This window comes from Chiloscyllium plagiosum, chromosome 25, assembly GCF_004010195.1.
Source record: "Chiloscyllium plagiosum isolate BGI_BamShark_2017 chromosome 25, ASM401019v2, whole genome shotgun sequence".
Taxonomy (NCBI): Eukaryota; Metazoa; Chordata; class Chondrichthyes; order Orectolobiformes; family Hemiscylliidae; genus Chiloscyllium; species Chiloscyllium plagiosum.
In genome coordinates this window covers 24,513,791-24,532,181 of record NC_057734.1, presented here as the reverse complement: position 1 = coordinate 24,532,181, position 18,391 = coordinate 24,513,791, and the positions used below count along the sequence as shown (strand labels likewise).

Sequence of the window (18,391 nt, the reverse complement as noted above, 5' to 3'; positions counted from 1 at the left end):
TCTGGACTATTACATTTGACACTTTAGAACTTTTAAAGATATTGCAGTTATTTTCTGTACTTCATTAGTTGTCACATTGTACTGGATGATTATTTGGAGTAACAAAATACCACAGATGTTTCAATAGTAAAATACCTGTTTCACATTGAATGTCTGTGTTTCTTTGTAAGTTTAAAGCTGTCTCAATTCTAATTTCATGTTTTCATTTGATTATAATCAGTGTTCGGCTTCATAATTTATGGCAGCTTATTTTTCCAAAGGTTCTGTATTATGTAAAAGATAATTTACTTTGATTATTCTTATAATTTGCTGATCAATTGCTTCATAAATATTGGGAAGCTACTTATTATTAAAACATCAAGATTTAACTTCTCTGAAAGAACATTTTTTCCCCACTCTGTACACCCTGTATTACTATTATACACTTCCACATAAGGTGTAGAATGATATAAAGTATTGTTTACTATTCTCTAGCAATATACTTTTTCATTAACACAAAAAAAAACTCGAAGTAGTGAAGGCTTGTCATTGGAATTTATTCAAGGCAGAGTTCGATAAACTTCTGAAAGTTGAGGGAGTTGAGGGCTATGGAGAGTGGTCAGGAAAGTAAAATCAAATCAGACATTATCTTATAGAATGATGGAGCAGTCATGAAGGGCAAAGGGGCTAACCCTGTGCCCAAATTCTATGTTCCTGTACTAGCATTTTAATAGTTTACATGCCACTCATCCTATGTACCCCTTGCTAATTTTGTGTGAAATTATAAAAAAGATTTATACTGCGGACCAATCCCTAGTAAGAATTTGGTATGACAGCCTGAATGTAGTTCACCAGGATACAGGGTGCATTGTCCATTAGAGACATGGCAACTTGAATAACTCAAAAGCATAGTGTTTTCAATGCTCTTTTTTCATTGTGAAAGTGCTGAAGGATTCCTTGAAAGTGGAGTTGCAGGTAGACTGGGTAGTGAAGATGGCATTTGGTATACTTGTCTTTATTGGTCAGAGAATTGAATATAGGAGTTGGGATATCATGTTGCGGCTGAACAATACATTGGTTAGACCACTTTTGGAATACAGAGTTCAATTCTGGACTCCATGTTATAGAGAGGATTTTGTGAAACTTGAAAGGGTTCAGAAAAGATATTGAAGAATGTTGCGAGGGTGGAGGGTTTGAGTTATAGGGAAAGACTGAATAGGCTGGGGCATTATCCCTCAAGTGGTGGAGGCAGAGGAGTGACCTTATAGAAGTTTATAAAATCATGAGGGGTATGGATAGGATGAATAATCAAGGTTTCTTTTTGCAGGCTAGGGGAGTCCAAAACTAAAGGGTAAAGGCTTAAGGTGAGAGGAGAAAGATTTGAAAGGGATCAATGTTTTCACAGAGGGTGGTATGTGTTTGGAATGAGCTGCCAGAAGTAGTGGTGGAAGCTTGTACAATTGCAACATTTAAAAGGCATCTGGGTGGGTATATGAATAGGAAGGGTTTGGAGGGATATGGGCCAAATGCTGGCAAATGAGAGTAGATTAATCCAGGATATCTGGTTAGCATGGATGAGTTGGACCTAAGAGTCCGAGTCTGTGCAGCTCTTTGACTTTATGGTTCTCATTCCTTTTTTTTTGAAGAGTCAGTCATCTCTGCCAAGATCCCAACCTAAAAAAAGGAAAAACTTATTATAACCACCATTCATTTATCAGTCTCAGAATAGATGAACAACATTCTTTTTTCTCCATTAATCATTCATTCTTGAGTAGGAATGGCAAATGTAGAGCAGTACTTTTAAAAAAAAACACCAAGGTTGTAGGAACAGAGCAATTATAATTAAACTTATGATAATGAAACACAACATTTCAGGGAGTTATTTTTCTTGCTTCAAAATGATGACTAATAAAATTAAATTCTGTTTAAGTCAGCTGAGTTAAATACCTTGGAATCATTTAATAAATAATTGAACACTTTGATAGGAGACATAATTTTGCCCTGATTATGTGAGCTAGGATAGACCAAATTATCTATCTACTTGATATAACTCTTATGATAATCAGTGGAAGATTAGAAAGATTCAACATAACACAAGAAATATGAGCAAGAGAAGGCATCTCAGCCCCTCAAGTCTGCCCTGCATTCTGTATGATCATGGCTGATCTGCCCTAGGACTCAATTCCTTTTTTGTGCCAGCTCTACATAGCCCTCAATTCCCCAATATTTCAAAAATCTACCCTGCTGCCTCTATGTACTTTCAGTGATCGAGCCTCCCCAATTCTCTGCTCAGACAGTCATTACCATCTGGGAGAGAAATTCCTTCACATCTCAGTTTTAAATGAGTGTCCCTCATTCTGAAAACTATATCCCCTAGTTCGAGATTTCCCCAGTAGTGAAAACATCTTCTTGACATCTATCCTGTTAAGCCCCCTCAGAATCTTGAATATTTCAATAAAATCACACCTGCTTCTTCTAAACTTTAATGAATAAAGATGTAACATGTTTAGTGTTCTTGATACCAACCCCTTCAATCCAGGAATCTTTTAAACTGACTCCAATGTCAAGATATTCTTTCTTAAATATGGGGACCAAAACTGCAGCCTCACAAACACTCTGTACAGTTATAACAAGACTTTCCCTTTTTTAAATCCCATGCCCTTCAATTTCTAGCCTAAGTAAACTCACAGTAACTACTCCTGCAAAGAGTGAACCCGGCTAATTAGGAAATGGAGGATCTGACAAAGGGGGGGGGGGGGGGAAAATAAAATTGTCAATAAAATTTGTCTTCCACAGTGTAAATAGTTTTGTTCTGCTGAATGATATATGACTGATTAGATTAGATTACTTAGTGTGGAAACAGGCCCTTCGGCCCAACAAGTCCGAGCCGCAACCCACCCATTCCCCTACATTTACCCCTTTACCTAACACTACGGGCAATTTAGCTGGGCCAATTCACCTAACCTGCACATCTTTGGACTGTGGGAGGAAACCAGAGCACCTGGAGGAAACCCACGCAGACACGGGGAGAATGTGCAAACTCCACACAGTCAGTCGCCTGAGTCGGGAATTGAACCCGGGTCTCTAGCGCTGTGAGGCAGCAGTGCTAATCACTGTGCCACCGTGCCGCCCACGAGATCTATCAAGCAATAAGACTACAGTTTAAATTGGTACAAGTGTTCCTTCTTATAATCCAATTTTGGCCAGTTTCTTTCAATTGGATTTTATTTTTCTAATTTAAGCAGCATAAGCTAAAGTGAATGGTGTAATTTTAAAATTTCTTATTGGAAGTTCAAAAGTTAACATTTGCATATTTAATTATATATTTATTTGCATGTAATGGCATCTTCTCAGTGTACTATTTCTTTTAGGACACGAGGACATAATTTTCCAAAAACTCATGATTCAAATGGTAAGGAGTAGTTTTTTACTTTTCTGTTTTCTTGGTGGCATCTTTCAAGTTTTAATAATGTACAAAGATGACACAAATACCTTTAACAGCTGATATACTTCCTAGGTGAGATGAATAAATATTTAGCCATTTGACTTCTGACCTCATTGGAATATTGGTATTATTTTCTGTTTTAGCTATTTTGCTAATTATTATAAGAATTTGTTTATTTTGTATGTTGTGTAAAGTCCATGAATTTACCATTTTCAAGCTTAAACAATTGCCCGTGGTCAATGTCAGTTAAACCTAATATTGACAGATAGTAATATAATTAAAACTTTTATGTTGGATATATCACAGGATTTAGCTCAGTTTTGGGATTGTTTGGCTTTTAATATATATGTTCATAATATATGTGATGCTGTTAAATTTGTTTTGTCAGTGACACTGATTCGATGCTGGATCAAACCGAATCTAATTATAGTTCACATATTAGAAAAATTATAGATCACGAATATGACCATGCTCCAGAGAATTCTACTGGCTTCATTAAAATTCAATTAAAATGTATGGGGGATTCAATGATGATTTTATGTGGAAGTTGGTATACACTAATGTTTTATTAAAAGAACTAGAGAAAACTAGTTCTGGTAGACTAGAGAATACAGACAACTATAATTACTTATGTACCAGATTCCCACCTCTGCATTAGGTGGGGAATAGATTGCAGTCTCTTTCTTCATGAGCAAACTAAAAGGGTGGAGGTTACACTGGCAAGCATTGGTGAAAGGGAGGATTTGGGATAAGGAAGGATTATTTCACTAACCTGATGTTTTGCAATATAGTTAGTTCCTTTTATACTTTATTATGAGAATAAACAAATTAAATTGTTTAATACATAAACAAAAATGCTTTACTTATGTACTTGTCAATAGCTCGTGGCTATGCAAAACAGTCAGTCAATACCAAAGGCATGCCGTGATTTGGAGATGCCGGTGTTGAACTGGGGTGCACAAAGTTAAAAATCACACAACACCAGGCTATAGTCCAACAGGTTAAATTGGAAGCACACTAGCTTTCGGAGTGCCGGTCCTTCATCCTGTTGGACTATAACCTGGTGTTGTGTGATTTTTAACTCTAAAGTGGATAAGTTTCAATTAGTTAAAATCTTGCTTCAAGTATAATCTAGAAATTAAGTGGGATCAAAATTCTGTATTTCATCCTTATTTTTCAATTTCAATATGTATTCCTGCATCCACATTTTTGTAGAAAACTGTCAACATTTTGCATAGTTATTTCTATTGGTGAAGACCCACACAAACATACGAATGTCAAAAAGAAATGACTGCAGGCCTGTGCAAACTTTTTTCTAACTATTGTAAATGTAATCTTTCTTGATGTCTTTAATAAATAAGAACCAGTTATTTAATGGGCAAGATACAACACTGAGTGAAATGCTACTCATGATTCATAATTTTGTTCCAGATGCTACAGAAATATTCCAAGAGGTGATCAGCAGAAAAGTTAATCCACCAATTCCTTCCCCAGCTAATACTAACAGTGTTGTACAGACAGCAATTCCAGAATGTTTCAACCAACAAAGACAGGGGCAAAGTAGCCAACAGGAGGAATGTAATCTAATGCCAACTTTTACTTCAGACCATTGTCTGATTCAGAAAGAACCTCCAGGACAGCAGGAATTGAGGATTCGAACTGCCAAACAGGAAGGCAAACAAACTAACACATATGCTGAGAGCAAAGTAAGGGTAAGAGGAAGAAAAATATGGCAAACTGAAAAAGATCATCAGGATGCTGACCTTCCAGTCAATTTGGCAATGTTAGAGGACGGGCTGACCAATTTAGGGGAAGTGAAAGAGAATCTCCAGCATACATTCAAAGAGATGCAAGTCAGTTTTCAGATTGAGGTGAAGCTGCTTCAAGGTGTAATTGAGTCCAGTACCAGTCAGATAGAATCAGCAGTGGAGGAGGTGAGCTCCACTGTGAACTCAGTTGAGACTACGCTGCAGAGTATGGATTCTAGACTAGTCAAGATTAACTCCAACTTATTACAACTCCAAGAAACTGTTGAATTTGGTTTCAAAGAACTGACCAAGGAAATTGCTTCCCTGGTCAAATGGCTGTGCCAGAACCTGAGTGCTGGACGTGTAGAACACCAGGCCATCAAACCACTCATTAGGACTATCAAGGCAGGTCCTATATAGATAAAACAACCCGTTATGCATGCTGGTCATTTAGCATCTTTTATTTTGGTATATGGCAAACCACATCAAAACCGTTAACCATAAATAAGAAGCATGATCATTTGTTTGGGTGTCTGCATAATAAAATCAACTGTTTGGTGCACATTGACACCTTGGTATGATTGTTATATAGAAAAGTTCAAGTGCTACCCTCTTATTTGATAAGGGATGATGGGGAACAATAGTTGTCATTTACACATTACTACTGAAGAAAGTGGAAACAGTAATATGTCCTCACTTATTCTGGAAAATCAATCTTTAAGCCATTTGTTCATGTTTTCTGAAGTGGATAGGAAATGAAAAACATTACTAGTGCTCATTACATTAAAGAATGGTTAGTAATTAAAATAATTTGCATATTTTAAGATTAATTTGTTTGCTATTAAATCCAATTTGAAGTTTACTTTTTCATCTGGGTCAATCTCAAAATAACACACCATTATTGAACCATTGGAACAGCTTTCCACTTCCACAACTGCAATCATGTCACTTAACTAGAGTAAGGTTGCTAAATTAGTTCCAAATTAGTGAAAATGTTGTGCTGTTGTTCAGTGCCCACCAGGAACTAGATTGGAAGAGATTTTCAGACAAAAACTATTTCCATTTCACATCTTGAGGTTGCCTTTGAACTTGAACAAAAGCAAAAATGTATGCCTGATACCCTAACCAGGTCAGATGGGTCTAACTGTAAACAAAGGGAGTGTGTTTATTTTAACCTGATGTGTTACATTCTTCAAAATGTAATTTCTGCAAATATCATAACAGCAACAAACCTGGGATTACAGCAGTGTTTCAAGCAGTGATGGTGATGAACTTCATTCCATTACAAACTCTACATGACATGGGAGCTTGATTCTGTTCATTTTATAAAATTGAAGTGATATAAACAAGTTAGGAATTTTTTTAACCAATAAATATCACTTTATTTTGTTGTTTAAGACTAGAAACTTGTGTTAAATACAAAGGCCAGCATTCTCACTAAGCCAGAACTGACTGAGTTGGTTATGAACTGAAAATTAGGAATGCATGAGTGAAATTCAGACCTAATTAACAATCAACTACATCAAACTGATTACCAGTAAATATTGGTAATACAAATAGTCTTGTTCCCAGATCTCAGATGACACATTAGAGAACTGCACACAGTCTCATGCTTTGTTCAGATTTATTTGCAAATAAGATTATATACAACATAAGTAAGCAATTGAACATTGGCATTTACGGCACAGAAGGAAGCTACTTGGGCCATTGAGTCTGTGCTGACCAAAAAGCGAGCCATCTAACCTAATCTCATTTTCCAATATTGAGTTGCATATCCAGATACATTCTTAAATGACTTGCGGGTTGCTACTTCTACTAGTCTTTCAGTAATGAGTTCCAGGACCGCAACATCACTCTGAATGAAAAAAGAATCCTCATCTCCTTTCTAAACTTTCTACCAATCAATTAAGTCTGTTTGCCCTAATTACTGACTCCGCTAAGATAAATAAAATGTGGTCCATAATATTCGTATGTTCTTAAAATCATTAAATAATTTTAACAAAATAACCAGGATCACATGGAATGTCAGTTTTATGTTGTCAATAAGTGGAGTGTAAAATTGCATGGACCAATACTAAACCTGATATTTGTCAAATACAGCTGGGTGTATTTTATAGGCCACCAATAACGGGAAAAATAGAGGAGCAAATTTGCAAGGAAATTGCAGAGAAGTGTAAATATGATAAGAATAATAATGCAAGACCATTTATCTGCACATAGACTGATATTGTTAAGAGTGTAAAGGGCAGAGATGGAGATCAGATTCTGAAGTATGCTTAGAAAACTTTACTAATCGGTATATCTCATTACTAGGTCTGGTTCTGGGGAATGCCTCTTAAGGAAAATAAAAAGTTCTCAAGTAAGGGTTTGGAGGGATATGGACCGGGTGCTGGCAGGTGGGACTAGATTGGGTTGAGATATTTGGTCAATATGGACGGGTTGGACCGAAGGGTCCGTTTCAGTGCTGTACGTCTCTATGACTCTAAGTTCACAAAAATTAATAAATATAAAGTCACCATAACAAAGTGAGGGATTTATCTTGTCACTTTAAATGGTGCTTCAATTGCCTTCAAGTCAAAAGGGTTATGAAATTGTCATCACCTGCCGTGGGCCCCAAACTCTGGAGTGACCTCCTTAAATCCCTAACTTGTTTTCTTCCTTTAAAAGGAAGACACACCTCTTTAGCAAGGTAAAAACAATGACTGCAGATGCTGGAAACCAGAGTCTAGATTAGAGTGGTGCTGGAAAAGCACAGCAGTTCAGGCAGCATCAGAGGAGCAGTAAAATCGATGTTTCAGGCAAAAGCCCTTCATCAGGAATACAGGCAGAGAGCCTGAAGGGTGGAGAGACCCTTCAGGCTCTCTGCCTGTATTCCTGATGAAGGGCTTTTGCCTGAAACATCGATTTTACTGCTCCTCGGATGCTGCCTGAACTGCTGTGTTTTTCCAGCACGACTCTAATCTAAATCTTTAGCAGCCCTGCTCTTTACCTGCTATGTGGTTTGATATTCCATTGAAGGACTTTATGATGTACTTGTTTCTAATTTTCAATGTAATTAAAAAAGTTGTTGCAGTCACAACGCTAACAAAACCCAGTTTAGTGTGGCAATAGGTGAACATGTACAAAATATACTGTAGCAACTCACCAAGTCTACTTCTCCAGCAATTCTGAATCCTACAAGCTGTGCTACCAAGAAGAACAAGAGCTGACCTGCACATTGAACATTGCCCTAACTTTGACATATGTGGCCATTTTTCACTAAGTAAAAATTTTAGGACTACCAATATCAGGACAGCAATGATTTTTAAAAACGGCATGCCATTGTCATCTTGGAGAATTAGGAGAGAGAACTAAATGTGGATTTTCCAGTGTCCTCCAGGACTCTACACCAAGGAGTGGAAAGCACGGATAGAATGGAAATCTGGTGGAGAAACATGGTAAAAATAGTATCCAGTGCTATAAATTGTCTAGGTCAGTCATGTCCTGAAAATAAATAAGATAAGCTCATGTTTTAAAATGATCAAAGCTGCATTAAAAACTTTAAAACATATATGAAAAACTTTCTTTTTCAGTTAAATACATTGTTTATTTCTTTTGCTTTTTTTTAATCTAGCATTAATGTTTCCACTAACAGAAAAAGTAGCTGAAATGAAGGAACGGAAAGGCAGAGAGTATCAAGTCATGCTGCAACAACCACTCAGTCCACAGCTGAAAACTATTCACATCCCCAAATCAGTGGAGAATGCACCATTTCTGCAGGTGGTGTCTATGCTACATGTCTGTAATATACTACTTTTCTCAATCCTACTCTCCCAGGCAGTTACTTGCATTGGGCATTCTACTTAACAAAACCTATAATTAACATAGACAAAATAATTCTGTTATCCAATTGTTTTCTAGGAAGCCAACCAATGAAGGATAGAATCTGCTGCGCTTTTATACAATTTTATTTTTGTTTACGGTATTATACTTTACAAGCGTATACTTCCTAACCCAAAAACAACTTCAATCTATCTATTGAAATGGATTTAAGTGAATAGACAGCTAATACATACAAGTTGCATGGACTTTTTTAGATTAGATTAGATTCTCTACAGTATGGAAACAGGCCCTTCGGCCCAACAAGTCCACACCGACCCTCCAAAGAGTAACCCACCCAGACCCACTACTCTACCCAAGATTTACCCTAGATGTAAGTAATTAGCTTGGGTAGTGGAAGATATATAATTATATATTGGCTCACATCAGGTTCAAACTCAAAGGAATAAATACCACATTGTTTAAAAAATTGAGTTTTGTTAATATTGGAATGCTGAGTATTAGGATCTTGGGGTGAAGTCTAGCCTTTGCTGCTGGGTTTTCATGCTGTTGATAGGAGTGCTGATCTTTGCTGTGCCTGCCTCATGCAATAGGATAAGCAGGCAATCTAATGCCACACCTTGACTTTTTATAAAAAATTGCAATTGTAAAGAGCTTTTTGTGGGATAAGAACCTCCCAGGGTGTTGTACAGCCAATGCCATATAAAAATGCCAGACACAAAAAACAATTTAAAGCAGTCAGTCTAAAAGCTCTTTTAAAGAGCTGCCATAGAAATGATGGGCCTAGTGTGCTGTATCATCCCTATGATTGGTGTAATTTTACATTCTCCCAGAGTGAATTATGTATTTTCTTTGCTGACCAATATTCTCTTTTTTTCCTGAATGCAAGAGCTTCTTTCTAGTGATTAGTTGCTTGTTCACCTTCACTCAAAGATATTTGGCTTGACCTTGCAGGAGCAAGGTATCTTGCAGCACCATTTTGCTGCATCCTGCAAGTCAAAATTCTTTCTCTTTCATAATTTCTTTAAGTGCAAGCTGTTAATATTATGATGAGGGCAGGAGGGCATCAGACACCTTTCTCTGTTTCACAGCTGACAATCTCATAAATGAAATTTAAAGATGGAGAAAGAATCAAAGGAACATTTTCACTTTATACATTTAATGATCTAGATTAAGGAACTGAAAATTTTGGCTAAGTTTGCAGACAATACAAAAATAAGTAGAGGGACAGGTAGCATCAAGGAGGTGGAGTGGCTGCAGGAGGATTTGGACAGGTTAGGAGAGTGGGCAAAGAAGTGGCAGATGAAGTACAACATGGGAAAGTGTGAGGTCATGCATTTTGGACTATTTTCTAAATGGGGAGAAAATTCAGAAGTCTGAAGTGCAAAGGGTCTTGGGAGTTCTAGTTCAGGATTCTCTCAAGGTAAACTTGCAGGTTGAGTCAGTAGTTAGGAAGGCAAATGCAATGATGGCATTTGTTTTGAGGGGACATTAATATTAAAGCAGGGTTGTACTTCTGAGGCTTTATAAGGCTCTGGTCAGACCGCATTTGGAGTATTGTGCGCAGTTTTGGGCCCCATATCTCAGAAGGATGTACTAGCCCTGGAGCATGTTCAGAGGAGGTTCATGAGAATGGTCCCAGGAATGAAAAGCTTAACTTATGTGGAAGTTTGAGGACTCTGGGTTTACACTTGGAGTTTAGAAGGATGACGGGTGATCTAATTGAATTATACAGATTACTAAATGCCATGGACAGAGTAGATGTTGGGAAGATGTTTCCACTGGTAGGAGAGACTAGGCCCAAGGGCACAGCCTTCGAGTAAAGCGAGGGCCTTTGTAGAATGGAGATAAGGAGAAACTTCTTCAGCCAGAGTGGTGTACTTATGAAATTCATTGCCACAGAAGGCTGTGGAGGACAGGTCATAGAGTATATTTAAGACTGACTGGAGCGTCAGAGGCTGAGGGGTGACCTTATAGAGGTTTACAAAATTATGAAGGGCATGGATAGGATAATGTGCTGGCAGGTGGGACTAAATTGGGTTGGGATATCTGGTCGGCATGGACGGGTTGGACCGAGGGGTCTGTTTCCATGCTGTACTGAGATAGATAGGTTCTTGAGTATCAAGGGGATCAAGGGTTACAGGGAGAAAATGAGAGAATGGGGTTCACAATCCTCTCCTCGGATGCTGCCTGACCTGCTGTGCTTTTCCAGCACCACTCTAATCTAAACTCAGAAGCTTATCAGCCATGCTGGAATGGTGGAGCAGACTCGATAGGCTGAATGGCCTAATTTCTGCTCCTATTTCTTATGGTCATAGAAAGTGAATTAGAATGGGTGAATTCAGATACAGAAATAGGGAGGGAAATAAAGATTGGATTCAGATAGGTAAGTATTAGGAAAAGTAAGAGAATAAAATTGTTTACTTTTTAAAATCACTAACAAGAATTGACAACATGCAGAAATGAGATTAAACGCTTTATAGTGTTCCCATTTTAGACCAGAGATGTTGATTAGTATGTGTTTATAAATATCATAGCATTTAATTGGTGATATACTCTTAATTACGAATTTTAACTTTATATGGTGAGTTTAAATAATTAATTAAAATCCAGCAAATTCTTAAATGTACCTGTGAGACTCATAACAAGATGCCATTCATAGAAAACAAATTATAGAGTGGTGTAAAAAAGTATTTTTTAACCAATCCATTCAGACATATTATAACACACCTCTGAGCAGCTGAGACTTGAACCCAGACCTTCCAGTCTAGACGTAGGGATAATATCACAGCACCATAAAATTCCTTTTTGGAGTGGTATAAGTCAACCAGCAAGTTAAGGAAATTTGCAGATCATTTATTGTTGCTTAACCTTCTGAATATTTTGGCCACATTACCCATCAAAAATGGGTGCACCATTAACACTGTTTGTGTCCTTACAAAGACAAGCAGCACAGGTCTTAACTAAGGACAGTATCTCCGGTAACCCTCATTTTGTAGGAGCAAATTACTGCAGATGCTGGAATCTGTACTGGAAACAAAAAAGTGCTGAAAATCACAGCAGGTCAGTCAGCAAACAAGAGAGAGTAAGCTAAACATGGCTCTTGTCCTTGCCTGACATCTCTGCACATGCAGACTTGTTGCATGGATAACAGACTATATGTAACACCTACTATGAACCAGATATTAAAACTAAAGTCTGAATAGATAAACTCTGAGTTCTCAATGGAGTCTTCAGTCTATATTGTTAGCAATCTATTATTTTGTCTTTTGGGAGCTATCACTTTCAGTGCTTACAAAACAAATACATTTAAAAACTGTCAGAATTCAAGAATTTATTAGCAACTGCAAATCTTTAATAGGCATACAGCAGAGATCAATACATCATAGTGTCTAGCAAGTAATTTACAGTGCCAGATTGTCATCAGGTTACTGGACAGAGAAGGGTGCATTGTCTACTTCTTGGAGTGTGTTAGCATTAACATCCATCCGCACAAACCATGGTCATCATTTCTTGTGCTTGACTGTTAAAGTCCTTGTGTCTCAATATGCTAGTCATCTGATTCAATCAATCCAATCATTTTTGTCTGTAGCAGCACAAATTCCAGGTCTCTTACTGGAACTGCAAGTTTAAACATCTTGGATTCATAATGTGGAGGTGCCAGTGTTGGACTGGGGTGGATAAAGTCAGAAGTCACACAATACCAGGTTATAGTGAAATTTGAGAACCCCAAAAGTAAAATTTTCTATTTTACTAGTTTATAATACTGTTTTGAAGTATTGGGAATTCAAGGGTTAAAGATCCTGTATTAGAGTGACTCACTATATCAGGCTGAGAACCGAATTCATAGTGGGTGTCTGGCTACCTCTGAACTGCCAAAATCATCTGGAGACATCCCAGACCCAGGCAAAGATATTTGTTTCTCTGAATAAGACTGTCAGCCCTAGTTATAAATCTTATTAACTGCCTCCTGTTTCTATTAACACACTTCCTTACTATTAAGAAGAAGACCAACAATGAGAACAATACGAAGTCCTATTATCTACCTCCTTTGCTACTAACATAAGATTGTGAATAATACAGTAACAAGCTCCTGTGAACAATTCTATCTGTCACAGGAAGGTAGCAATCACTAGTCATTGTAAGATTGAGAAATACCTGCTTTAACAGCATAGTAGCAATTAGCCAGATGATGTTAAGAACTTTGTATTAGTCACACCCGAACAAGATATAAAGTATACTGCTTGCATGTAATGTTCAGAGATTCATTGAGGGGTGCCACCACATGAAGGCTATGAAACTCCTTTGGTGTCACCCAGAATCTCTCGCTGGCTGTTCAGTAATAAGGTGTCTACCTTTGAACTGAAACTTGTGTCATCTGGAGTTAAGAGTCAACATTTGCACAAAAACAGGTATTTCTGAATCTTACAAGGACTAGTGATTGCTACCTTCCTATGACAAATAGCGAATTGTTCGCAGGAGCTTGTTACTGTATTATTCACAATCTTATGTTAATTGGAAAGGAGGTAGATAGTAGGATTTAGTATTGTTCTCATGTTGGTCTTCACATACCCTTGTTAATAGGTAAGGTAGTGTCTTAATAGGAATAGGAGGCAGTTAATAAGATTTATAACCAGGGCTGACAGTCTTTCAGGGAAACAAATATCTTTGCCCAGGGCTGGGAGCAAAATACACATGTACAACTCCAGATGATCTTGGCAGTTCGGAGGTAGCCAGACACCTGCCGTAATTTCCAGTCTCAACCTGTCAAAGGACAGGTACACGATCAAACATATAGTGAGTCACTCTAATAGGGGATCTTTAACCCTTGAATTCCCAATACTCCAAAACATTACGGTAAGCCAGTAAAATAGAATTTTTTTTTACATTTTGGGGTTCTCAAACTTCATAAATAGTTCCACAAGTTTATTTGAAATCAAAAGCTTTTGGAGCACTGCTCAGGTGAAGTGATGAAGGAGCAGCGCTCCAAAAGCTTGTTTTTTCAAATAAACCTATTGGACTATAACCTGGTCACGTGACATCTAATCTTGAATTCAAAACTAGATTGTTATTTCCAGCTCTTAATCAACGTTTTGTAAAAGCATATTAAAAACAAAAATGCTGGAAAAACTCAACAGGTCTGGCAGCATCTGTGAGAAAGAAGCAATGCTAAATGATCTGAAATCTTCTAACTCTAGTTAATTTCTCCCCATAAATGCTTCAGATCTGCTGAGTATTCCCAGCAATTTCTGTTCTTATTTCAGATTTCTAGCATCTGCCATATTATGGACCAGGCCAGACCCCTCAAAACATTTTAAGAAAGTAGCCCAGAACCTAACTTTCCTAGTTGTTTTAAGTATTGTAAGGTGAATATTCCAGGAGCATCGCAGCTGGTCAAACCACTCTATTTTAAACAAAACAGAATTTATTAACACACGAACAAAAGAAAACCGAATTTAGAATAACATAATTTATCTGAAAACCCAGTTGATTCTATCGCAACTTAATGATGCTGTTGCAAATACCTGCAAGATCCCCATAAACACCCCCTTGTCTAAAAAAGTAAAATCAAACATTGTCTGTGTCATCTCTCCTGTAAGAACCTGAGTCAGCCAGAAAGCCTCTGTTGAATCCGGGAAACTTTTCTCCCAGCAGCTTGCTTTGACCAGCAGTTTCAAACAGACTGCTTGGTAAAGCCAAGTCAAACCAAACCAAGCCAGAAAACACCCTGAACTGGGAGAACTGGCCACTCCCCTTTCATTGTACAAGTGTTATAAAAAAAATAAGCCTTATATAAAACTACAAAACAAGAAAAAACAAAATTACAAAAATAAAGAAGAATACGAATAGTCCATTCAACAAGAACACGACTGATGAACTTAAACACCATTTTTGGCCACTATCCCCATGGACTTTGATGATTTTAACATGTAAAAATAGACCACTGTAAAATGTCAAACTTCAAACAGTATTATTTTGGTGCAACAATGGCATTTTTAAACTATCAGTTGACTGCGTCTTATGTTCAGTGGTTCATTAAAAGAATAAAGATGATAGGCTTCTGCATTGGCTGACTGCCTATAACTTATGTCTAACATTAAAGGTATTGCAATTACCACTCAACTAGAAAACATAACAGTATTTCCAGAAAAGGCAGAGGAAAGCCAGAAGGATTGGAATCACTGAGAAAGCTGTATTATAAAGCACACTTCTGTTCTTCAGCATTATTGACTTTTCTAAACTTGCAGAACAACTTCATCCATTTTAATGAGCTTACTTTTAACATGTGTAACTACACTTGCCTAGCAACCCATGCAGCGCTATTTCTGTGAAAGTGCCAATCTTCAGCAATCTTGATTAACAAAATAGAATCATTACTTTTGCCAAGTAACCTTGCTGTATTCGAAATGATTTGGACAGTATTTTCTGATGACACCCAGTGCGACTTTGTCACTACGTAATGTAGCTTCTCCACAGTTGCTAAATTATTATTTATTAAACTACTTATTAAACATCTAGTACTGGATAAGCATAAATTTCCTGCAAATAATATTGCATAAAATGAAACCATTGTGTTTGGTTTCTGTTGTAAATTCTGTTCCCTAGCTACCGACTCCATCCTTTTCCCTGGCAACTGAAATTAAATCTGACTCCTTGGAACCTTAGTGTCAAATTTGACCTTTTGAGATAACCTATATTCATAGTACACATCGATTCTTGTCTTCTTAACCTTGCCCCTCCCTCAACTAAATCACAGAATCATAGAGTTGTACAACACAGAAATAGATTTCTTGGCTCATTGTGCTTGATGACCGGTGTGGAGACAATCTATTAATAGTCCCACTTTGACCTGAAACCTTGTATGCCATGGTACTTCAAATGTTCTTCCAAGTACTTTTTAAATATTGCAATGGTTCCTGCCTCTAACATTCATTTAGATGGTGAGTTCCAGATACCTACCACCATCTGGATAAAATAATTCTTCTTTCATCATTATCAACAATCACTTACTAATTAGTATGATTGTCAGCCTAGGAAATTCTGTGTCACTGGCCATGTGTTCTGTGGTTCCTTGTGTAGCTGATGAGTCCAATTCTAGAGCTGCATCTCTGACCAGACATTTGGTAGCTGTTTCCGGGAGGTGGAATTGGACCTTGGCCTTGAGATTGCTGATATTTCTTTTTCCAATTCCTTTTTTGTCATTCATCTTACTGATGGGTTTCTCAAAAGAATTGTATTTCTTCATACAGGAAGTTTCTCCAAATTGGTTTCTTCTGGATAAGGATCTCCAGAATGATGCATTTTTTGAGGGAAGCCTCAGGGAGTCTTTGAAATGTTTCCTTTGTCTTCCTCTCATTTCAGAGCTTTCCTTGAGCTAACCAATTCCGATACCCACCATTCTCAAGGTAAAATAATTCTTCATTAAATCCCCTCTAAACCTCTTGCCCCTTGCCTTAAATTTATGGCCTGTGCAAATTAACCTTTTTATTAATGGGAAAACATCTTCCCAACTGATTCTGGATAATCCAAGATGGAGGACGGGAAAAGTTTCTGGCTGTAACAGCTGCTCCTTTTTTGAGGTATTTTAGGTGCTGGAGGTGATTTCCTCCAATTCCAGGAGCAGCAATTACTGTTTTATATGCTGTTGCATTGTTTTGGAACTTTGGGGAAAAAAAAGTCAAAACAACAGCAGTTTTAAAAGGGAGAAGAACAAACAAAGGAAGCACATAGTGAGGCCAGTGCAGGAGAGATAGATAGAGAGACAGAAAAAGAAACTGACACCACAGTGTACCTGCACAGTTACTGCCTTTGCTGTTTGAATTCATGTATCGCTGGACATCGGAGTGCGTCTGGGAAAATTAACAAACAGTGAAATTCACAACTAATCTTGGAGGAACTGATTGGGCCAAGTTCACAACACAGAATCAGATAAGTTCATTGTTTTAAGTGGCCTACAGAAAGTCTGCAGTGAGTATAGTGGGTTCTTTCTTGATGATATGTTTTTTGAGATATGTCTCTTGATTAAACTTAAAATACAAACCATAACTATTAATCTAAACTGGGGTAGTGTTTTGTAGAGGAATAAGACAGTTATTTACTGGGTCTGTAGACTGTGAAAGAGCAAAAATGGCCTTTAGTAGAGTGATATGTGCTTCTTGTCAGATGTAGGAATTTAAAGAGAGTTTAAAGGTTACTGCGGATTATACCTGCAATAAATGCTGTTGGTTGCGAATCTTATCAGATCAAATGGATCGGTTGGAGAGACAGAAGCAATGAGAAATTTGCAGCAGCAACAGTATTTGATGGATGGCAGTTATAGGAAGGGGGGAAAAGTCTCAGATACAGTCATATAGATGGGTTAACTCCAGGAAAGGTAAGAGAGGTAGGCACCTAGTGCAGGTGTGTTCTGTGGCTATACCCATTTCAAACAGGTATGCTGTTTTGGAAAATGTAGGGGGTGAAGGATTCTCAGGGAAACAGCACAAACAGCCAAGTTTCTGGTATTGAGACTGGCTCTAATGCAACCAGGGGTATGTCGGGTTCTAAGAGATCAATTGTGTTAGGGGATTCTCTAGTCAGAGGTACAGACAGACGTTTCTGTGGCCAGCAGCGAAAAAACAGAATGGCGTGTTGCTTCCCTGGTGTCAGGATCAAGGATGTCTCAGAGAGGGTGCAGAATGTTCTCAAGGGGCCAGCCAGAGGTCATTGTCCACATTGGAACCAACGACATAGGAAGGGAAGAGGTTGAGATTCTGATGGGCAATTACAGAGAGTTAGGCAGGAATTTTAAAAAAAAGGGAGGTCCTTGAGAGTAGTAATATCTGGATTACTCCCAGTGCTACGAGCTAGTGAGGGCAGGAATAGGAGGATAGAGCAGATGAATGCATGGCCGAGGAACTGGTGTATGGGAGAAGGATTCACATTTTTGGATCATTGGAATCTCTTTTGGGGTAGAAGTGACCTGTACAAGAAGGACGGATTGCACCTAAATTGGAAGGGGACTAATATACTGGCACAGAAATTTGTTAAGAGCTGCTCAGGAGGATTTAAACTAGTAAGGAGGGGGTGGGACCCAGGAAGATAGTGAGGAAAGAGATCAATCTGAGATGGGTACAGTTGAGAACAGAAGAGAGTCAAACAGTCAGGGCAGGCAGGGACAAAGTAGGACTAATAAATTAAACTGAATTTATTTCAATGCAAGGGGCCGAACAGGGCGTGGTTAGGAACATGGGACTGGGATATCATAGCAATTACAGAAACATGGCTCAGGGATGGACAGGACTGGCAGCTTAATGTTCCAGAATACAAATGTTACAGGAAGGATAGAAAGGGAGGCGAGAGAGGGGGTGTGGCGTTATTTTTGATAAGGGACAGCATTACAGCTGTGCTGAGGGAGGAT

The 18,391-nt window shown here is 38.0% G+C and overlaps 1 protein-coding gene and 1 long non-coding RNA gene across 6 annotated transcripts in view; one reads left to right on the top strand and one right to left on the bottom strand.

The window, feature by feature from the left end:
• The window catches only part of LOC122562660 (protein FAM216A), a 31,461-nt gene that overhangs the window by 2,038 nt on the left and 11,032 nt on the right, over positions 1-18,391 (top strand). Inside the window, exons 2-3 of one of the 3 annotated variants that reach the window (XM_043715692.1) lie at positions 3,351-3,391; positions 8,807-8,931. In XM_043715692.1, the coding sequence (XP_043571627.1) occupies positions 3,351-3,391; positions 8,807-8,931 (166 nt within the window). Of the gene's footprint in view, positions 1-3,350; positions 3,392-4,855; positions 6,399-8,785; positions 8,932-18,391 lie in introns of those variants that run through there. The other 2 variants (XM_043715691.1, XM_043715690.1) reach the window with 2 other exon arrangements.
• LOC122562661 overlaps positions 1,495-18,391 on the bottom strand; it is a 21,477-nt gene continuing 4,580 nt past the window's right edge. Inside the window, exons 2-4 of one of the 3 annotated variants that reach the window (XR_006315382.1) lie at positions 6,405-6,486; positions 5,870-5,911; positions 1,495-1,653 (exon numbers count right to left, since the gene is read on the bottom strand). This is a non-coding gene — a long non-coding RNA (uncharacterized LOC122562661). Of the gene's footprint in view, positions 1,654-5,862; positions 5,912-6,404; positions 6,487-18,391 lie in introns of those variants that run through there. The other 2 variants (XR_006315381.1, XR_006315380.1) reach the window with 2 other exon arrangements.